The sequence below is a fragment of the Pleurodeles waltl genome, chromosome 11 (genome assembly GCF_031143425.1).
Source record: "Pleurodeles waltl isolate 20211129_DDA chromosome 11, aPleWal1.hap1.20221129, whole genome shotgun sequence".
Taxonomy (NCBI): Eukaryota; Metazoa; Chordata; class Amphibia; order Caudata; family Salamandridae; genus Pleurodeles; species Pleurodeles waltl.
Window position 1 is genome coordinate 919,313,489 of NC_090450.1, and position 19,309 is coordinate 919,332,797.

A 19,309-nucleotide genomic window follows, 5' to 3' on the forward strand; every position below is an offset into this window, starting at 1 on the left:
AGAGCAGAGAGAAAAGTGTAAGAAGACATGCTTTGAGAAGAGAAAAGGAAAAGAGAAGTGATGTAAATAAAAGGGGAATATGTTACAAATTCAAGAAAAAGGAGAAAAAAAGGCAAGAGGGGGGAGTGAAGCAATACAAGACTGTAACTACGAGAGATCAAAAAGTACAAAGTAGAAATAGAATTGAGATAAAGGCAGTAAAAGGGCAATAAGCTTGCAGAGCAAAACAGAGCAAAAACACAAGTCCCATAACACAAAAAAGTAGTCCGCCCCCAGAGAAAATGTGTAAAGTCAGGGGCAAGAAAGTCAGCAAGTTTGCATGCAGTGGATGAAAGGAATCTAGGGCTATATCTGGATACCTTTAGGAATGGGAAAAGAAGCGTCAAATTAAGACCATTAAACAAGGAGTGCCTTGTGGGAATCTTTAGGAGCTGTAAGGAGTTAGCCTCTGTTACATCAGATGATATTAAACTGGTTGTTTTTACAACATCAGAAAAAGGATGGGAAATAAGGCTTTGCTCACAATTAGTAAAAACTATGATACTGAAAGAAACAGGTTTTGGAAAATAAATATATTAGTTTAATACCCTATTAGGAGATTGAAAAGCCCCCACAGTATCCCTTTCTGAGACACCATGCTGCCTTAACAAATGAGAATAATGTGGTGTGGTATGAAGAATAAATCTGAAAACATAGGTACCACTCAGATCAGGCAAAACAAGTTAAGAATTAGAATCCACAATAGAGAACGTAGAGGTTGGGAGCATACCGGTCTACTGGGAGGCTCTTGCCATCAGGATAAATATCTGAGGTCAGGGGTCAGTGATATTGACTGTCTTATAATGCTATGTTGGAATGGAAGTTGGACATGGACGTGGTGTTAAAAGAGAATTATATTTTATGTATACGGGAGATGGCTGTGCAGGAAGTCTGTGGGGTCAATAAATTTTAATGGATTTATTCACACATTCCAAGGCAAGAGAGAATGTTGATTCTTAAAGGTTTAACAAATAAAGAATCACTATTGTATTAAAAACAAGGAGTTTAGCATTATGCATAATGTATTTTATTCACTCCTGAGCAGCTACCAAAAAAGTTCCAATAGAACTCAAACTACATCACAAAGTAAAACAGAACACTCAAGTCTATATAAATCTCCCTGGATCCCATATCCCTCCTTTCCAACTTATCCTCCTCTGAAATTTAAAATACAAGTATATCTTTCCTCCAAAACAATTTTTTTCAACAAGAAAAACAAATCCAGCAATTCAACATTTTCATTCTTAACAATACACTTCCAATTGAAGTTGTTCCTGTTTCTCTTTTACTTACCTGGGAGGGTGTGGTGGGATACTGCTAGCCTCCTTTTCTCTAATAAAATTGTGATTCTTTATTCAGTCAACCTTTAAGAATTCGACATTTTATGGCAAGGCTAGCATTATGCATGTTCAAAGTTTCTCAAAATGATCTATTGCCCAAATACAGAATCTTCTAAATGTATCTGCGTTAGACTAATCATCTGCCTTTACAATGTCATTTAGCTTTCCCCCGACTTAAGGGCCTTACTTGTCATAGCACCCCTTATCGAGTGCACTGTAAATTTATTTAGAGATATATATTCCTTTCTCCTTCATAGCAGACTTCACCCATTTTGCAGTGGTTTAACATAAGAATTCAGTAATTGATTCACTCTGCTCATTTTCTCCAACATACAACACTCATACTCTTCAATACATTTAACCACACATAAATTGGGCAAATCAACGTAAATTCCATTAGTTGATACCTGTTTGTCACTTCTAAAGAATTACTTTCATGACAACTCTCTTGTACCCACATACTTGTTACTAGGCCATTCCTGAAACAATTCCAACACTAAACCTACGTCCCAAAGCGACTGATACCTAGGTTTTGGTCCTCTCTTCAACCTTATCCCTTTCATCACCCTACAAATTAAAGGGCTCTTTCCTACTGAGATACTTTGAATCAAGCAATGTTCCGCTACAACCACTGAGCAATAACAGTTAACTGTTCTATAAGCCAATCCTTTATCAAACAATTCTGCTAAAGAAATTCCAACATCTTATCTCATCAGCCTCCACGGGATCCAAATCCCTTGCCACACACCAGCGTAGCCAAACTCTCCATGCACTTCTGTGTCTCTTCTTAGCCCCTGGTGCCCAGAACTCATCGAACAGCCCTGCAGTTGATTCTGAAAATCCTGTGAATCTTCCTGATTCCCTGAGATTTTCATACTAGAAGGTTGAGCACACCCAAAAGTACTAATGGATGCTCTCCCTCTTCTACACCTCTTAATATCCCCTTCCTGGACCTTGTCAAATAAGGACTCCAGAGCAGTCAGGAACTCTTCCAAAAAGGCGTCACCAAGACAATCTGACATTTTTGTCTCCTGCACTGCAACAAAACCCGCCGAATCATAAAAAAAGGGGGAACTGCATACGCTCTAATCCTTTACCAATACTGCATGAACTTATCCACTGCCATTGATCCCGGATCCGGTCTCCAGCTCACATATTTTGGTAATTGGAAGGTCAATCTGGATGCGAAGAGATCCACATCCAGAGGACCCAGAAGACTCTGAATTTTTTTTAAAGAAACTGACTTCCAATTTCCAATCGCTATAAATCCTTCTGTTCCTTTGCCACCACATTGTCATCCCCAGAAAATACTCTGTTCTGAAACCAATCTTGTGGTCCGACAAAAAATCAACATTTCTGTTCCTAAATCTCTTTGATCTGCACCATCCTAGCTTGTTGATGTACGTCACCACTGTCATATTGTCAATTTTCAGCAAGACTGAAGCTCCTTGCAATTGTTTGAAACTGTGCAGGGCAAACAAACGTGATTTTATCTCTAGACAATTGATATGTTCTTTCCTCTCTAAGAGATTCCAAATGCCACATGTTACCTGATTGCAACAAGTTGCCCCCCGTCCTGACATACTGGCTTTTTTTCTAACACGAAGTGTAGCACGCCCATTCCATGCTTCCAAATTTCCCATCTACCATTTTAACTCTTCCTTTGCTTCCATAGTCAGTATCACATTGTCCCACACCATAAGCCTTCTGCGAAGCAGCTCTCTTTAACCACTGTAAAGCACTGTAATATATAGGGCCTGGAAAAACTTCCTGAATTGCAGACAACAGAAGTCCAATCACTTGTACCAAATCTCCTAGATTTATGTTCTCTTTCCTCATCACTTTTATTATTTCTTCTTTTATGTTCTTTATCTTCCTCAGCGGAAGTTGCAACTAGGTCTTCAGTATGTCTGTCACAAATCCCAAGAATTCCAACGACTGACATGGCATAAACACAGACTTCTCTACATTGATTATGAATCCCAGCAATTCCAAAAAGTATTTTTCCATCATCAGCTGTTCCATCAACTCTTCTTTGTTTTGACTCATTATCAAAATATCGTCTAGATATATGATCAACTCACACACCTTTCCCTCAAATAACCTATCACTGGTCTCATTATCTTTGTAAAACACAAAGGGGCTGATGATAGGCAGGATGGTAAACAAATTAACTAGAGCAACTGACCTTTCCATCTAAATTGTAACAGTCTTTGACTTTCTGGATGAATTGGTATTGTAAAATGTGCGTCTTTGAGATCTAGCTTGATCAACCAATCACCCTCTAACAACATATCCCTCAGTAGATGGATATCCTCCATCTTGAAATGACTGTATGTTATAAACTGGTTCAAGGCTCTCAAATGTATCAAGTCTCCGCTATAACTCCACTATAACGTGCAACCTTGACATGCACTGCTATTTACCCCACTTACTATGGCACTCAAGACATCTTTGATAACATAATTGATAATAAAAACGTAATATTTGCAGTAAAATGCTTGACAAAGTGTGCATGGCGGGGGCGCGAGTTATAATTACTTTAGGAGACGAGTTATAGTAACATGATATAGCTCTGACTATAATTGGTGAATTTCTGTGGTTTGGTATGTTTAAAATGTGAGCCTAACTACAACGTCCCTGTAACATTTTTTTTTTTATATGAATAGATAAGTGAATATATATATATATATATATATCCGAAGCTTCATCTCTGACCCCTGCACGGGTGCAGGGGACGGAGATGAAATGCTTCAGCAAGCATGGAGATGCTGTCAAACCAGCTCCGTGCGTGCTGAAGCATTGGCACTGTGGGGGAAGCCTCACGGCTTCCTCCGCAGTGCCAGGTAGGCTGTAAAGGGTGTTTTATTTTATCTATTTATTTTAATTTTTTTATTTAATTAAAAAAATACATAAGGACCACGCGGAGCCTTTAAGGCTTCCTCTGCTGTGCCAGATAGCCCGTAAAGGGCTTTTGATAGTTTTTTAATTCATTTTAAATAAATTATATGAAGGCCCATAAAGGGTCACAGAACTTCACATTGAGTTATGGAGATTCGAGTCCAGCTGGACTCATTTCCATTTAATTTTTTTGAATATATTTTTTTTAAAAACAAATCCATTTTTTTATTTTAAATTGGAGACAACTCATTCTGAGTATATCAAACATCAGAGGTGAAAAACTCTATCTCTCTCTCCCTCTCGCTTTCTTTCTCTCTCTTTCTCTCTCTTTCAATCAATTCTCCCACTCACACACCCACACAGACACTTATGCACCCACTCAAAGACCCACTCACGTAGCCACTCACAGACCCACTCAGACCCTCATGCACTCACTCACAGCCCCAGTCAGACCATCATGCACCCACTCATACTGTTACGCACTCACTCACACACCCACTCTAACCGTCACACACCCTGATGCACCCCCTCACAGACCCGCGCACATACTGTTGCACCCACTAAAACACTGATGCACGCACTCTCACACCGAGATGGACACTGACAGCCACTCTTACCCCCAGATACAGCCTCTCACACCTATTTTCAAACCCACAGAGCCCGCCGCTAACTTCCGCCGTACATGTGCAAAGGGCCGTGCACTACATCAGGTTGAGTGGCAAGGAGGGTTGGCCGCAGGGACTAGCTGCAGTCCAGGCCCTGTGGTTAACCGCCGCTGCACACTGCCAAAGACAGTGCGTGGCAATGGTTGGCTTCACATATAGCAATTAAAATGGCTATATGTTAAAAAAAAAAAAAAATCACTGGAAAAAACAGAGGTTACAGGGACGTTATAGTTAGGTTCTGAATTTATTCGTACAAAGCCATAGAAATTCAGCAGTTATAGTTAAAATCTTTCAAATAACTAAAGCTCGTGCCCGAAGGTAACTATAACTCGCACCTTCGCCATGCTCAGCTAATTACTCCACATATTATATCATTGATAACATATTCTATGCCATCTTTCATACTCTCACTGCAGCATTTGCAATAAACTTATTGATGAGACAACTGTGCATGGCAAGGGCGCGTGTTATAGTTACCTTAGGGCGCAAGTTTTTGTTACTTGAAAGAGCTCTAACTATAACTGCTGAATTTCTATCTTTTTGTATGAGTAAATTCAGAACCTAACTATAATGTCCCTGTATATATCCTCAACAAAAATGTTCCTCTGACAAAGTGACTCCCTTGCTTTATATGCCAGTGAAGGCTAAACTGCCAGCTGTGATCGTCGTTTTGCAACCTAGCTGATTGGGATGCGTGAGCCTCACTCCTAGGCACTCACGAAGTACGCAAAAGAACAAGCCCCTTGTCCTTTAACAAGAAGTGTGCTTAGCTTTTGTCGCTTGATAGGGACACCGCAGTGCGCCAGCCACAACTAAGATGGCAGCGCATCACGTAGACTGGAATGTTGCCACTCTCACCGCTAGGCCACCTGAAGTGAGAAAGCGGTTTCCTGTGTGGAGACGCGATCGGCTGTTTGGTAGGCCAATTAAAATATAGCGGCACTGCCGTTATCAATCAGATTTGTTTTGAAAAATCTTCCTCTTGTTTTACAAACAATACAGTATTATCCTGAATGAATTATCCTGAGTGACTTAAACTAAACGCTGTAAATAAACTAAACGAGTGTTGCCTAATCCCATCAAAATAAACAACTTTAATATGAAAGCTTTCCCCCCCAAACCATAAATTGGGTAATGTACACAATATTCAGTAACCATTATCACTCTCTATATTAGAAAAACTTTATAAACAAAAAGTTCTCAATAAATACAGTAAGCTCTAAGTAATACATATTTTCTCAGAAGCAGCAGACAAAAGAGGGAGAATATGGAATCCAGGGAGATTTATATGTACTTGAGTGTTCTGTTTTCGTTTGTGATGTAGTTTGAGTTCCATTGTTGGAACTTGTAGATGCTCAGAAGGGGTGAATAAAATACTTTGGGGGTCATTCTGACCCCCGCCGGCGGCAGAAGCCGCTGGCCTGGCGGGAACCGCCAGAAGACCGTACTGCGGTCAAAAGACCGATGCGGTCATTCTGACTTTCCCGCTGGGCTGGCGGGCGACCGCCAAAAGGCCGCCCGCCCGCCCAGCGGGAAAGCACCAGCAACGAGGAAGCCGGCTCCGAATGGAGCCGGCGGAGTTGCTGGTGTGCGATGGGTGCAGTTGCCACGCAGACACTGAAAATCAATGTGGGGCCCTGTTACGGGGCCCCTGCAGTGCCCATGCCAGTGGCATGGGCACTGCAGGGGCCCCCAGGGGCCCCACAACACCCGTTCCCACCAGCCAGGTTCTGGCGGTGAGAACCGCCAGAACCAGGCTAGCGGGAAGGGGGTCGGAATCCCCATGGCGGCACTGCTTGCAGCGCCGCCGTGGAGGATTCCCTGGGGCAGCGGGAAGCCGGCGGGAAACCGCCGGCTTCCCTTTTCTGACTGCGGCTTTACCGCCGCGGTCAGAATGCCCCCGGAAGCAGCGCCAGCCTGTTGGTCGGTGCTTCCGCGGTCGTTGGCCCTGGCGGTCAGAATGACCCCCTTTATGCCTAATTCTAGCCTGCTGTCTTTGCAGTCTTTCCATAAAATCTACTGGGCATATCTCAAGGGGCCTATTAACTCTAGTCTCAACGGGTATAGCCCGGGAGGCATGACAAATGCACTCAAAATGTGGTTAGGAACAGGTATCAAAAATAGGTCTCCATCAGAATTCAGCTCAGATGAAACAGCTTATTGTGGTGAATGTGTATGTGTGTCGAAAGGGAAAGATAATAGCGAGGAAAAACTTGATAGCTTCCTTGTGCACACGAAGAACTGCATGGCTAAAAATAGTGAAGGCTTAATATTGATAGGTGGAAAATGTAATGCAAAAATATGTCATGGTAATACATTCCATGATGATTTACATATCATTTATAATGCCCAACAGGCAGTTTTCCTAGCCACAAGTTACTCCAAGATGGATTTAAAATGGCAGGGGGTAATGGAAAAGTTGGGTCTTATCTGTTTGAACGGGCGATTCATAGGAGATCAACCGGCAGGTCAGACATTTCGGAGAGGAGTGTAAAAATGCCCTATTGATCATATTTTTATACCTATCTGGTAAATCTACCTAGTGTGAGAACTTAAGATGCTTACAATAGAGGGGAGCGGTCATTGGTCGCTGTGTGCCAGGTTCCAGCGGAAATCCTGAGGGACTGGGATAAGATAATGATAACTGGTGGCATTTGCCCTAGAAGAATTTAACAGGATTAGCAGAGAAAAAGTTTGAAATATTTCAGGTCTCCAGATACAATTTGAGGTTAAGGATACTAAAGTAAGGATTGCAGAATTGGGAAGCTGGTACACGAAATTAGTGAAAAAAATAATACAGTAGTGCTAAGTGGGATCCATAAGGAACCAACAGGAGTGCCAAGAATCAATCTTGCAAAAAACAAATGGTCTCAAAGAGAAAGCCAAAGACAAAAAAGTAAGCTAAGGACCCTTACTAGTCTGAAGAGAAAGGGGCAGTCAAACCTGACTGACTAGGAGATATGTAGGATATGTCACATGTATAAAAACACACCATGGGAAAAGAAACGGAAATTTTATGAAGTGCATTGGGAAGAAATGGAACAGGTAACAGTAACTAAAGATATGAAACTAAATTGGCAATTGGTGCATTGGGGGATGGGAAACAACCCCCATAGGTTAGAGTGCTTGGTAGCAGAACAAGCATGGAAAGGACATCTTGGAACCATATATGCAACTGTGAAGGTTAGGGTTGTTCAGGATGTCTTCAGCTTGGACATGTAGCTCATGTCAAATATGACAGTTAAATCCATAAAGGTCTGTCCTTGACAAGACCGTCTGGGCCAGACAATATCCCAGCCATTATGATAAAGATTAATACTGATTGGTAGAATAATGTATTTTGTAGCTTGTTTAAAGCAATAACATTAACTGGAGTAATGCCAGAATGCTGGGTGCATTAATCAAACCCATCCATAAGAAAGGGTCATTTTTAGACCCGTAGAATTATAGGCTAATGTGTCTGATGGATGTTGGGGCAAAAGTATATGGAAAATGTGTGTTGAAGGAGCTTAAGGAATGGGCCAATGAGAAGGAATTACTCCTGTTGGAGCAGGGAGGCTTTATGGGTGGTAATTCCACAATAGATTATTAAATTAGTTTGTGATCCATTACAAAGAAAACAATTGACAACCAAAGGGAATTTGAATTGTTGGTTAGATGGTGGTCTGTCAGAGAAGATTGAAATAAGAAATGGATTGTGGCAAAACTGTGTACTGGCCTAAACTTTATTTACACTTTATTTAACCCTTTGGGTGCCCCGGACGAGACCACCTCTCCCGGCTATGGGCCCGCCGGGGGGAGCGTTAGCGCTCCCCCAGATGGCCACGCACCCCCCTCCCCTGGGCAGAGATGGAAGGGGAATAGCTTCCCCTTCCACCCTCGCCCCCCCCCTTGATACCCCGTGGCGCCTGATGACGCCAGCGCGCTTTCGCGTGCTGACCTCATCAGAGGCCTTCCCCCCGGCGCTGGAAGCTCAGCTCACCGATGCAAAAGCATTTCTCCTCCGATCACTTGGAGGGGGCAGAGAGACAAGAAAGGAGAGGAAAGCACTTTCCTCTCCTTTCATGTCTCTCTGAGCATTTCTGCTGCCCAATCGCGATGCAATTGAGCAGCAGAAATGACACTAGACACCAGGGACTTTTTTTTATGTTTACATTTACTGATAAGGGGAGCGGCCCCTTGGGGGGGCAATTTATTTCTAGGCTATTTCTGCCCCCAGGGGGGACAGAAATCCACTAGACACCAGGGATCATTTCATTTTTTTTTTAATGTTTGGGGAGCGACCCCTTGGGCAAGGGTCCCTCCCGGGGGGGGGGGAATTATTATTAGGCCACTTCTGGGAAATTATTAAAATTATTAGGCCGATCTTCTCCTGGGGAACAGAAAACCACTAGACACCAGGGCTAATTTATTTTTTTTGTTTATTTTTATTTTTTATTTGTGGGGAGTGACCCCTTGGGCAAGGGTTGCTCCGGGTGGGGGGGGGGAATTATTATTAGGCCACCAGGGATTTTTTTTTTGTACTTGCACATAAGGAGAGTGGCCCCTTGGGCAAGGGCTGCTCCCCAGGGGGGCAAATGACTTTTAGGCCATTTAGACCAGGGGGCAGAAAACCACTAGACAGCAGGGATAAAAAAAAATTAAATTATTTTAATTTGTTTGTTGTTTGGGGAGCGACCCCTTGGGCAAGGGTCGCTCCTTTGGGGGGAATTATTAACAGGTCATTTCTGCCCCCCCCCCCCCCCCCCGGGGTAAGATCGGCCAAAGGGGGCAGAACCCTCTAGACACCAAGGATTGCTGTGTGTGTTTTGTTTTGGGGTGGCAGCCCCTTGGGCAAGGGTCGCTCCCAATTGGGACACACTACTGTTGGCCATAACTGCCCCCCTTGGGGGCAGATTGGCCTATTTTTGGAAGGCCCTTCTGCCCCTAATGGGGCAGAAATCCCACCAGAGACCAGGGAAGATTTGTTTTTCAAAATAAGAGGTTGGGGGTATGGCCATACCCCCACCCCAAATAAATGGGGCCAAAGTTGTTCTGCTCACCAGTGGGCAGATTGGGCAATTACCCCCGAACCACACCCCGGGGGGACAGAAAGTCTACTAGATGCCAGGGAATAAAAACAATAAAAGAAAATAGTGGGTTGGTGGCTACCAACCAGTATGGGCCTGGTTATGTCCCCACCCGAACTGAAGGGGCTTTTTACTTTGGGAAGCTGCCATGTAGAAAAATCCACAAGCCCTAGACACATCTGAAAACTAAACATCTAGTTGATTCCAGGGTGGTGTGCTTCACATGCACCTGCACCATTTCCTTACCCACAATGCCCTGCAAACCCGCAACTTTGCTGGAAAGCACACATTTTTCCCACATTTTTGTGATGGAATCTTCCGGAATCTGCAGGAATCCACAAAATTCCTACCACCCATCATTGTCTTATCTATACCGATAAAATGTCTGCTGCACTTGTCAGCCTAAAAATGTTTTTTTTCAAACTGCCCTTTTGGACCCACTTTGTTTCCCCCTCAATTTTGACGTGCTTTTGGCTCTTCCCTGTCACAAACACTTGGTCCACCCACACAAGTGATGTACCATTTTTATCGGGAGACTTGGGGTAACACTCGATGGAAGGAAATTTGTGGCTCCTCTCAGATTCCAGAACTTTCTGTCACCGGAATGTGAGGAAAAAGTGTTTTTTAGCCACATTTTTAGGATTGCAAAGGATTCTGGGTAACAGAACCTGGTGAGAGCCCCACAAGTCACCCCATCTTGGATTCCCCTAGGTCTCTAGTTTAAAAAAATGCACAGGTTTGGTAGGTTTCCCTAGGTGGCGACTGAGCTAGAAGCCAAAATCCAGAGGTAGGCACTTTGCAAAAAACACCTCTGTTTTCTTTGAGAAAATGTGATGTGTCCACTTTGTGTTTTGGGGCATTTCCTGTCGCGGGCACTAGGCCTACCCACACAAGTGAGGTACCATTTTTATCGGGAGACTTGGGGGAACATAGAATAGCAAAACAAGTGTTATTGCCCCTTGTCCTTCTCTACATTTTTTCCTTCCAAATATAAGACAGTGTGTAAAAAAGACGTCTATTTGAGAAATGCCCTGTAATTCACTTGCTAGTATGGGCACCCCAGAATTCAGAGATATGCAAATAACCACTGCTCCTCAACACCTTATCTTGTGCCCATTTTGTAAATACAAAGGTTTTCTTGATACCTATTTTTGACTCTTTATATTTCAGCAAATGAATTGCTGTATACCCGGTATAGAATGAAAACCCACTGCAAGGTGCAGCTCATTTATTGGCTCTGGGTACCTAGGGTTCTTGATGAACCTACAAGCCCTATATATCCCCGTAACAAGAAGAGTCCAGCAGACTTAACGGTATATTGCTTTCAAAAGTCTGACATTGCAAGAAAAAGTTACAGAGTAAAACGTAGAGAAAAATGTCTGTTTTTTCACCTCAATTTCAATATTTTTTTATTTCAGTTGTTATTTTCTGTAGGAACCCCTTGTAGGATCTACACAAATTACCCATTGCTGAATTCAGAATTATCTCTACTTTTCAGAAATGTTTAGGTTTCTGGAATCCGGCATTGGTTTCACAACCATTTCTGTCACTGACTGGAAGGAGACTGAAAGCACAACAAATCGTAAAAATGGGGTAAGTCCCAGGAAAATGCCAAAATTGTGTTGAAAAATTGGGTTTTCTGATTCAAGTCTGCCTGTTCCTGAAAGCTGGGAAGCTGTGATTTTAGCACTGCAAACCCTTTGTTGATGCCAATTTTTAAAAAACGAAATTTTCACTGTATTTTGCCTAATTTCTTGGTCTCCTTCAGGGGAACCCACAAAGCCTGGGTACCTCTAGAATCCCTAGGATGTTGGAAAAGAAAGACGCAAATTTGGCGTGGGTAGCTTATGTGGACAAAACGTTATGAGGGCCTAAGCGTGCCATGCCCCAAATAGCCAAAAAAAGGCCTGGCACCTGAGGGGGAAAAGGCCTGGCAGCGAAGGGGTTAAGAGATCTAGCAGAGGTTTTATCAGTTACAGGTTTCTTCTCCCCAAAGATGGGGAGAAGACCTGTAACCTGTCTGCTCTGTGTCGACGACCTGATAATCATGGATAGGACCCAGGTGGGCCTCAAGAGCATATTGAAGACATTTATCCGCTACTGTATGGAAAAATATTTGATGATTAATATTAAGAAAAGGAACATAGTTACATGTGGTACTTAGGTACATCAAGGATAGAGGCAGTAGATACTCACAGTCACCTTGGTATGCTCTTTTAATTGAATTTGAGTTGGAAAATCCACAGTGAATTGATGAAAGCAATCTCCCTACCCCCAGTTAGACTATTATGTAAGTTTGGAAGAGAATATGGGGTGGAGATATGCCCCCATTATTTACAGCTTTTAAAGCATTGGTAAAGACTACGTTTTTTATGGTGCTGAAATATGATTCCTAAGTGAAATACAGAACTTGGAAAATAGGGAGGGGCAATGTTTGAAAGGTATAGTGAATCTAGCAAAGTCAGCCATGGTTCAGGCACTAAGGTTGGAAACTGGGCTTACATCATGGCATAAGCTCTCAGAGAGAGCAGCCTTGACATTTTGGAGCAGGCTCTTAGAGTCAGGGGGAAGAAGGTAGTTTCATACTGCAGAGATGAGAATGTGAAAAGTGAATTAAAATGGGCTTCAAATTTGAGAAGAAATATCTTAAACATTAAGAAAAGGTTTTGCTGCGCCCCTCCCATTATAACTAAATTATTAACTCACACAAAAAAGTGATCTGCATACAATAGTGGTCAGAATCTCAAGAGAGAGATATCTTAGGTATATGCTGACTAAGAAATCCAGTATACATATGTAGGAGGTGTGGCAAAATCCATGATCTTTCCGGTATCTAGCTTCCCTGTGCTACACTGAAAAGAGAGAGGAACTTCTTAAATATAGGATTGGTATCAACCTATTTTATACTTATTCAGAGATGCCCGTATTTTTAAGGGAGAATGGAGGGTTATGTAATTGTGGGTTGCAGGTAAAATGTTCAAACTCTCATATTTTATTGGATTGATTTTATTTTTTTGATGGATAGACAAAGCATTTTAACTCCAATTTTAAGAAAATACAGTGTATTTAGGTGTAACAAAGCTGTGAAATTGTTATTGAACATGCCGTTTTTGGACATTGTTTGTGCAATTGGATGTTTTGTATTGACAGTGAAACATATACTTTTAGATCAACATGGTGAATAAGTGTAAATGTACATGTGAGGGTACAGGAGGTAATGCTAGGTTTAACTAAGTTTTTTTTATTTAAGTAATTGTATTGTGTGGTATCAATTAATATATTTATGTTTAATGAGAGTGTTCATCTAATCCGCAAACCTTAACAAGTGGTCAGTAATGCCATTTTGGAACTCCCATGTGCTAATAGTACATAACACCATATGCATGTATAGAAACCTGCATGTGTCCCCTTAAGCACTAATTCAGGTACTGCATGCAGTCTCCACTCTTAATCAATATTATCATAGTTTCATTTCATCCGTCCTAATAGCCCAAAAGCACCAGTTTTCATGATTCATTCATTTTATTAGTGTTTTGTTTCCACAGTGTGACCAACGTCCAGGTGTGTAACCACTTAATTTCTTAATGTCCAATATTACCAAATGACTTTAGAATTTTGTGCTCCCCCGAACCCCAATGCATTTCAGGCCTGGGAGGCCTTTCGTCAGGGGGGAAAGTGTACCCAACAAGTAGGCTTGAAGTTACACCTGGTTCTCAGTGCATTGTGCCCTAGAGGGAGATAACTTGTTCTCTGTATTTTCCTTGTGTATGGACACTTGGAACTCCTACCCTGAACAGTCCATACAGAACTGTAGAAAGCTCTAGGAAAATCCTCTGTGGAGATGAAGGACGCACCACAATTCACCTATGACCAGTGGTGGCCGGTAATTTTAAGAGGGAGGGAGTGAGGTAGGGTAGGTTACACCTGCACACATACACCTCACTCACGCCCATTCATTCACACAAGCACTCACACACCCATTCAGAACACTCACTAACAAATACATATACATTCATACATGCATACACGCACCAAACATAAAAAAAAAAATAGTAACTCTCCTCGTCAGCTCCGACAGTGAAGCCTCAGAGGTCCCAGGAAGGTTGGGGATGCTACCTTCCCTCATCTGCTGGCGTAAGGTCAGCCAATGAGAGAAGGCAGGCACCCCAACTCGTCACAGAGTTGGATGGGGTCAGTGAGACTGTTGACCCGGCCCCACTCTGTGACAAAGTGTCACTGATTGACACTCTGCCCTGGTGCTTCAGGGATTAAAACTGAAGCTCCCAGGTCTGAAGCAATCTGTGATGTTCCCCCTCATCATGACAGGGAGGGCCTCAAGGCACCTCTGCTAGGCTGAAGAGGTCATACCCACAGGGCTGTGACTTCTTCAGCCCAGCAAATATCAGCTCAGGCTGCCAGGAATCTGCACATTCAGTGCATGTCCAGGTCGTGGTTGCCTGACCTGAACCAGAAGAGTATCTGTCAGGCTGACTTTTCAGCCTGACAGATATTCATCACATCAGGAAAAAGCTAGGGGGGCATAGCCCTTCAGCCCGCTGCTGCCTGTGACACTTTGGTGCTAAGTAGGATTGCAACAGCATTTGCATAATGTCTACATTCAACAACATCACCACTATAATGCAAAGTGGTTTCTTCATTTTATGTGTGCACAACACCTCCTTCCCAGATTGGGATGCAAGTGTTTGGGCAGAGTATCAGGGTACAAAGACATCTCCAGGCTCATCAAGGCTGGGGCAGATTTTTCACACTCTCTCTACATGGCTCATATGCAGGTGCAAAAAGGTTGATGTGCAACTCTAGCCTTAGGCTGAACGAAGGAGGCAAAGCCCACAGTGAACATCTTAATGATCGGGTACATTGAGACATAGTGGGGACCTCAACAAACACTGGGACAGTCACATGTGGAATTTCTGTATAACCAATGCGTGCACGTTCAGAGGTTAGCTACAATTCTAATGATTTGTCAGATCATAACCTACCGACTCTCCAGGGCAATTTACTATAATTGAGACTGTCTCTTTACAATATGCGTACCTATAGGGGCCACCTAAGTCAGTGTTCTCTGACTCCCTACCACAGTAATCACTCCCAACGATTAAATGTGTGCATTAATGTGTCTTCTGTTTCTTATGTATAGTACTTAGCTATGTGTTCTGATTAAACTACATTTTCTTTACAAGTAAAAGCGCTGGCTGAACAATAAGTTGGTTATTACTGCTTGATTGAGTCCTGAGCAGGTTGGGACTGGCCTACAGGGAAATCTGGCAGTACCCAGAGGGCTGGTCTTGTGATCGTTCTATGGGCTTTTTTTGACCTTTGAAAGTTTGTGTTATGGTCCGGTGGGTTTATTTTTCCTATTGATTTCTCCGATATTACCAAAATCATTGCCTGCAGCGAGTGAAAATGCGTGCAGTGTCCCCTGCAAAATAGTTAAAAACAGCTTGTCTTTACTAGTTTAATTCTGCTTTGAAAACGTGGGGCACGTTTCCTAGTGAGAGAGTGTAGTTTAAATATTACCTATTTTTAGATGTGAAATGCTTATATCTAACAATGCTGCATTCATAATATTATTCATTAAAATGTCATTTAAACGTGAAGAATTATTGTACGCATATACTAATATTAATAAGAAGAAATGATTACTTGTATTTGATTAATTGAATATGTTAACACGTACGAAGATTGCATTTATTAGAATCCATAAGCCTTAAGTTAGCGTGAGCCGAAGAACTGGCTATGTAGCTCTCATATTAAAGCATATTTTCTGTCTCTCCAGTGTGCTGACTTGCAAAAGGCCATGACCCAGCATTTGTTCTTTTCTACGTTTTGCAACAATGCTAGTTTTTCCCATTCGCATGCTAGCTGCTTATTAGTATAAAGTTATACGTTTTGCAACAAAATATGGACACTTTCAAGGACATTCGACCATGGAAAAGATAACTTTTGACCTGAAGAACGTGCCAGAAAATGAAGTAATCCCGGATGTGCCACCTACGAAAAGCGTCAATTATGAAGACCAATCAAAATGTTATAAGCTATCGTAAAATGACAAGTGCATTACTTAATGTATAATTTGATAGGTTACAGATAGTGGGGTGAAGTGACTATCCAATAGAATTTTGGGGGAAGGTATTGCCAAAAGAGGATAAAAACTCATGACCCAGGAGACTCGAGAGACCTAGGTAGGGAATGATATCGATTGCATCCAGAAACTCTGTCACTCTGTTTGGTGATTTGAGACTTAATAAATCATCCTCACCCTTAGTTGCCCCATCTCACTTTCCTCCTTATGAGGGAAGTGCCCCCAGCCCTAGACTAGATTGACTTACGGCGATCTAACTGATGTCCGGAAGACGAAGACTGATCCTGTATGCTGACCTATCTCGAGGAGGGTAATTATGCTGCTGCTATTGAAATTCATCTATTTGCCTTTTCTTTCTAGGTACCAACTGCTGTGTATTTTTGATTAGTGGCCTTAGTTAGATGTTTTCCAAATTGATGTTCTAAATTGTTTTGCATGAAGCCCAACATGCTAATGCTAATTAGCGGTTAGATAAGATATTCTCTTTGACTGACAAACGGACATGACTGACGTTGTGCCATGCTGAACTGAGACGTATATGCTGCTCTATGTACTTTGATTTGTGTATATCATATATTAGTGTCTTAATGATTGTCGTCTTCGCATTGTCAAATCTTACCACAGTTGCTATATCGTGACTATGCTCTTTTGTTTCTTGGTTTTGAGATTAATATATTTGCTATTAGATTGTAATCAATAGGGAATAAAATTCACAAAACTTCTAACAAGGTGTGGTTATTCATGACTGAAAGGTAATGGTTGTGCCGACAGTTTTAACAAATGTCTAAACTGAAACATATTGTGGTGATATATGTTGATGACATTATTAATATATTGCTTGACATATTGATCAGTTACCTCGTCTTACGGTGTCTCACCACTGGGTCAAAAGATTCATCGGCCTAAAACGAGTCCTAATGTATATAAATTAACATAGAAGGACGCGTTAACACTAGTTAACTGATTCACTAATCGAGACCACTTTTAATTAGGTGCCTGGGCCTATTTTATTGTGTCCGAGTCTGGTTCTGCGTCTTTACTTAACACCACCTCCCTGAGTGAGTCTTGGACTCAGTAAACCCCGCGTATCCAGGGATTCCTGAAAAAGGTACTTACAAGTGATAAGGGCATAGTATTTTTATCTTAAATTCAAGGAATCTTGGGCTTTGTGGCCTATATTGTATGTAACGCTTTACTGGCTGCCATGCTTTAAATAATAAAAGAGAAAGCATCTCCAGGGACAGAAATACGTTGTGGCCACAATCTATCTTCCCAAGGATGTGTGGGACACAAGTGTATTGTTGATGTTGTCGAAGTTTGTAATGTCTGTTAGGCCTCCTTTTCAAAATGATCGTATAGCCAATTAACGCACAGGCAGTGCAAGAAACTTTGTTTTAATGTCATGGCTGCACATTGTCAAATGGAAACACTTGAGCACAGTGCTAAGATAGGTGCCGCCGTTCAAATAGACCTCTCAGGTTTCTTCTGTTCTAGAGTAAAATGAATGGGACAAAAAGTTTACCTTAGTTTTTAGAATAAGGTAAAATAAACTGTCTTTGAACATTGTAAGAAAGGAGTCCGAGTCCAGTCACACATGTCCTCCTAGCTTTTAGAACACGCCCTGTTTTACTTCACTTTCTCTTTGGTACCGACAAACCTGTCAAAGGGATCTGCTTGGAGCAGGATTTGCATATTTGACAGAGTCAACTCTTGTCGCTTTCAGTTCCAGTAAAGGTGCCAGGCCCGGCCTGCGGCTAGAAGGCGTACGGCCGACGCGGCGCTCCTGTCTCCTAGCAACGCCAAGACGCCTCGGATCCCCTTTCTGGCATCGCTGGCCACCCGCATCTTCATTTACAAACTCAGGCTGTCCCAGCGCCCTCTCACGATTTACCCTGGAGGTGTGCGGCCACCCCCTGCCTGGAGATGACGGCAGCGGCGACGGCCTCTGGAGCCTTCACAGAGCAGCTGAGGGCCTTGTGTCTGATGAACTTCCCCGGGGGCCTGGGCAGCTGGGTAATGTTTGAATTATTTAATTCATTTGTGACGCCCTAACAAGTAAACTGTTTTGCTGATTAACCGAACCTTAGGGAGACAAACATAACTTTTCTGTTAGGGGTTAGGCATGCCGAACCTGATTTAAATATGTGCGTTGTGATTTTAAAGCACCGGATTCGCGACAAGGGGGTATATTACGTGCACCGGGGAGCACTGTGAGAAGCTAGGATCAGGATCGGCCTAGTCTGCAGGGCAGGGCCTCATTGGCTGGTGTCACGGGCCAATGTAAGGGCCGGTTTTTAGGCAGTTTGTTGGCCTAATTTATGGTCCGCTGGGCCAGTTTTTACTGACAGGGAAAGAAGTACACAAGGAAACCAGCTAAAAGCGACACACTTCAGTAGAGTGCTTAAACATAAAGAAAAAAGTTGCTCCTAAAGAAATGAGCAGTGTAAAGACACGTTCATTGGGGGGGGGGGGGGCATTGGGTTGGGGTAATAAACACTCAGAGGACCAAGCCTATGGCAGCTGACCAATAACAAACAAGCAACGGAGACTAACAATGGATACAGCCAGTGCTAAGCCCCATGTTAGAAAACAAACGACAGCGCATGTGCTGCCTAGTGAAGCCCTAAAAATGCTGTCTGTCTCTCTAACTTCCTCGACCATTACACTAAGTGCCGCATCTACACCTCTGTGATCCTCACACAGGACATGGAAACAATGCCCAAATATACTGAAAGCAAGGACAACACACTTTCAACCATACACCCACACGGAAGCGATTGCGGTGCCCCACATAGGAGTTGTATACTATAATACAATACAATGTATGCAATTGTAAACAGTCCTCTGGGCTTTCTGTAGCATGAATGAATTTTGTGTCTTTCTTCAGTTCATAAGTATTTTCCTATATAGTTCTCAAATTTCCCAAAAACATTGCATCTTGTGTCTTACTGTTTACAACCTAATTAGATAACACTTCTATATCATCCATCTTGCACACAGGTTACCGTTTTGCTCAGTGGTTTCTGGTGAGCTTTGAAAGTGGTAGTTGCTTCAGATTTGAGTTAATGAACCTGACATCCCATTATGGGTGTAATATGTGTTCTATTTTAAGACCTTTATGAAAAATTGTGCATTTTTACAGAATAATTTTTATATAAATTGGCTAACGTTCTACAGGTTTTGATGGGGCAC

General features: G+C 42.4%; 1 protein-coding gene across 2 annotated transcripts in view; it reads left to right on the plus strand.

Moving 5' to 3' along the window:
• The first annotated feature begins 17,922 nt into the window (after positions 1 to 17,922).
• Positions 17,923 to 19,309, plus strand: part of LRRC43 (leucine rich repeat containing 43) — a 227,860-nt gene continuing 226,473 nt past the window's right edge. For both annotated transcript variants that reach the window (XM_069214927.1, XM_069214928.1), the window contains exon 1: positions 17,923 to 18,130. In XM_069214927.1, coding sequence (XP_069071028.1) covers positions 18,041 to 18,130 — 90 coding nt within the window. In that variant the 5' untranslated portion in view covers positions 17,923 to 18,040. The remainder of the gene's footprint in view (positions 18,131 to 19,309) is intronic.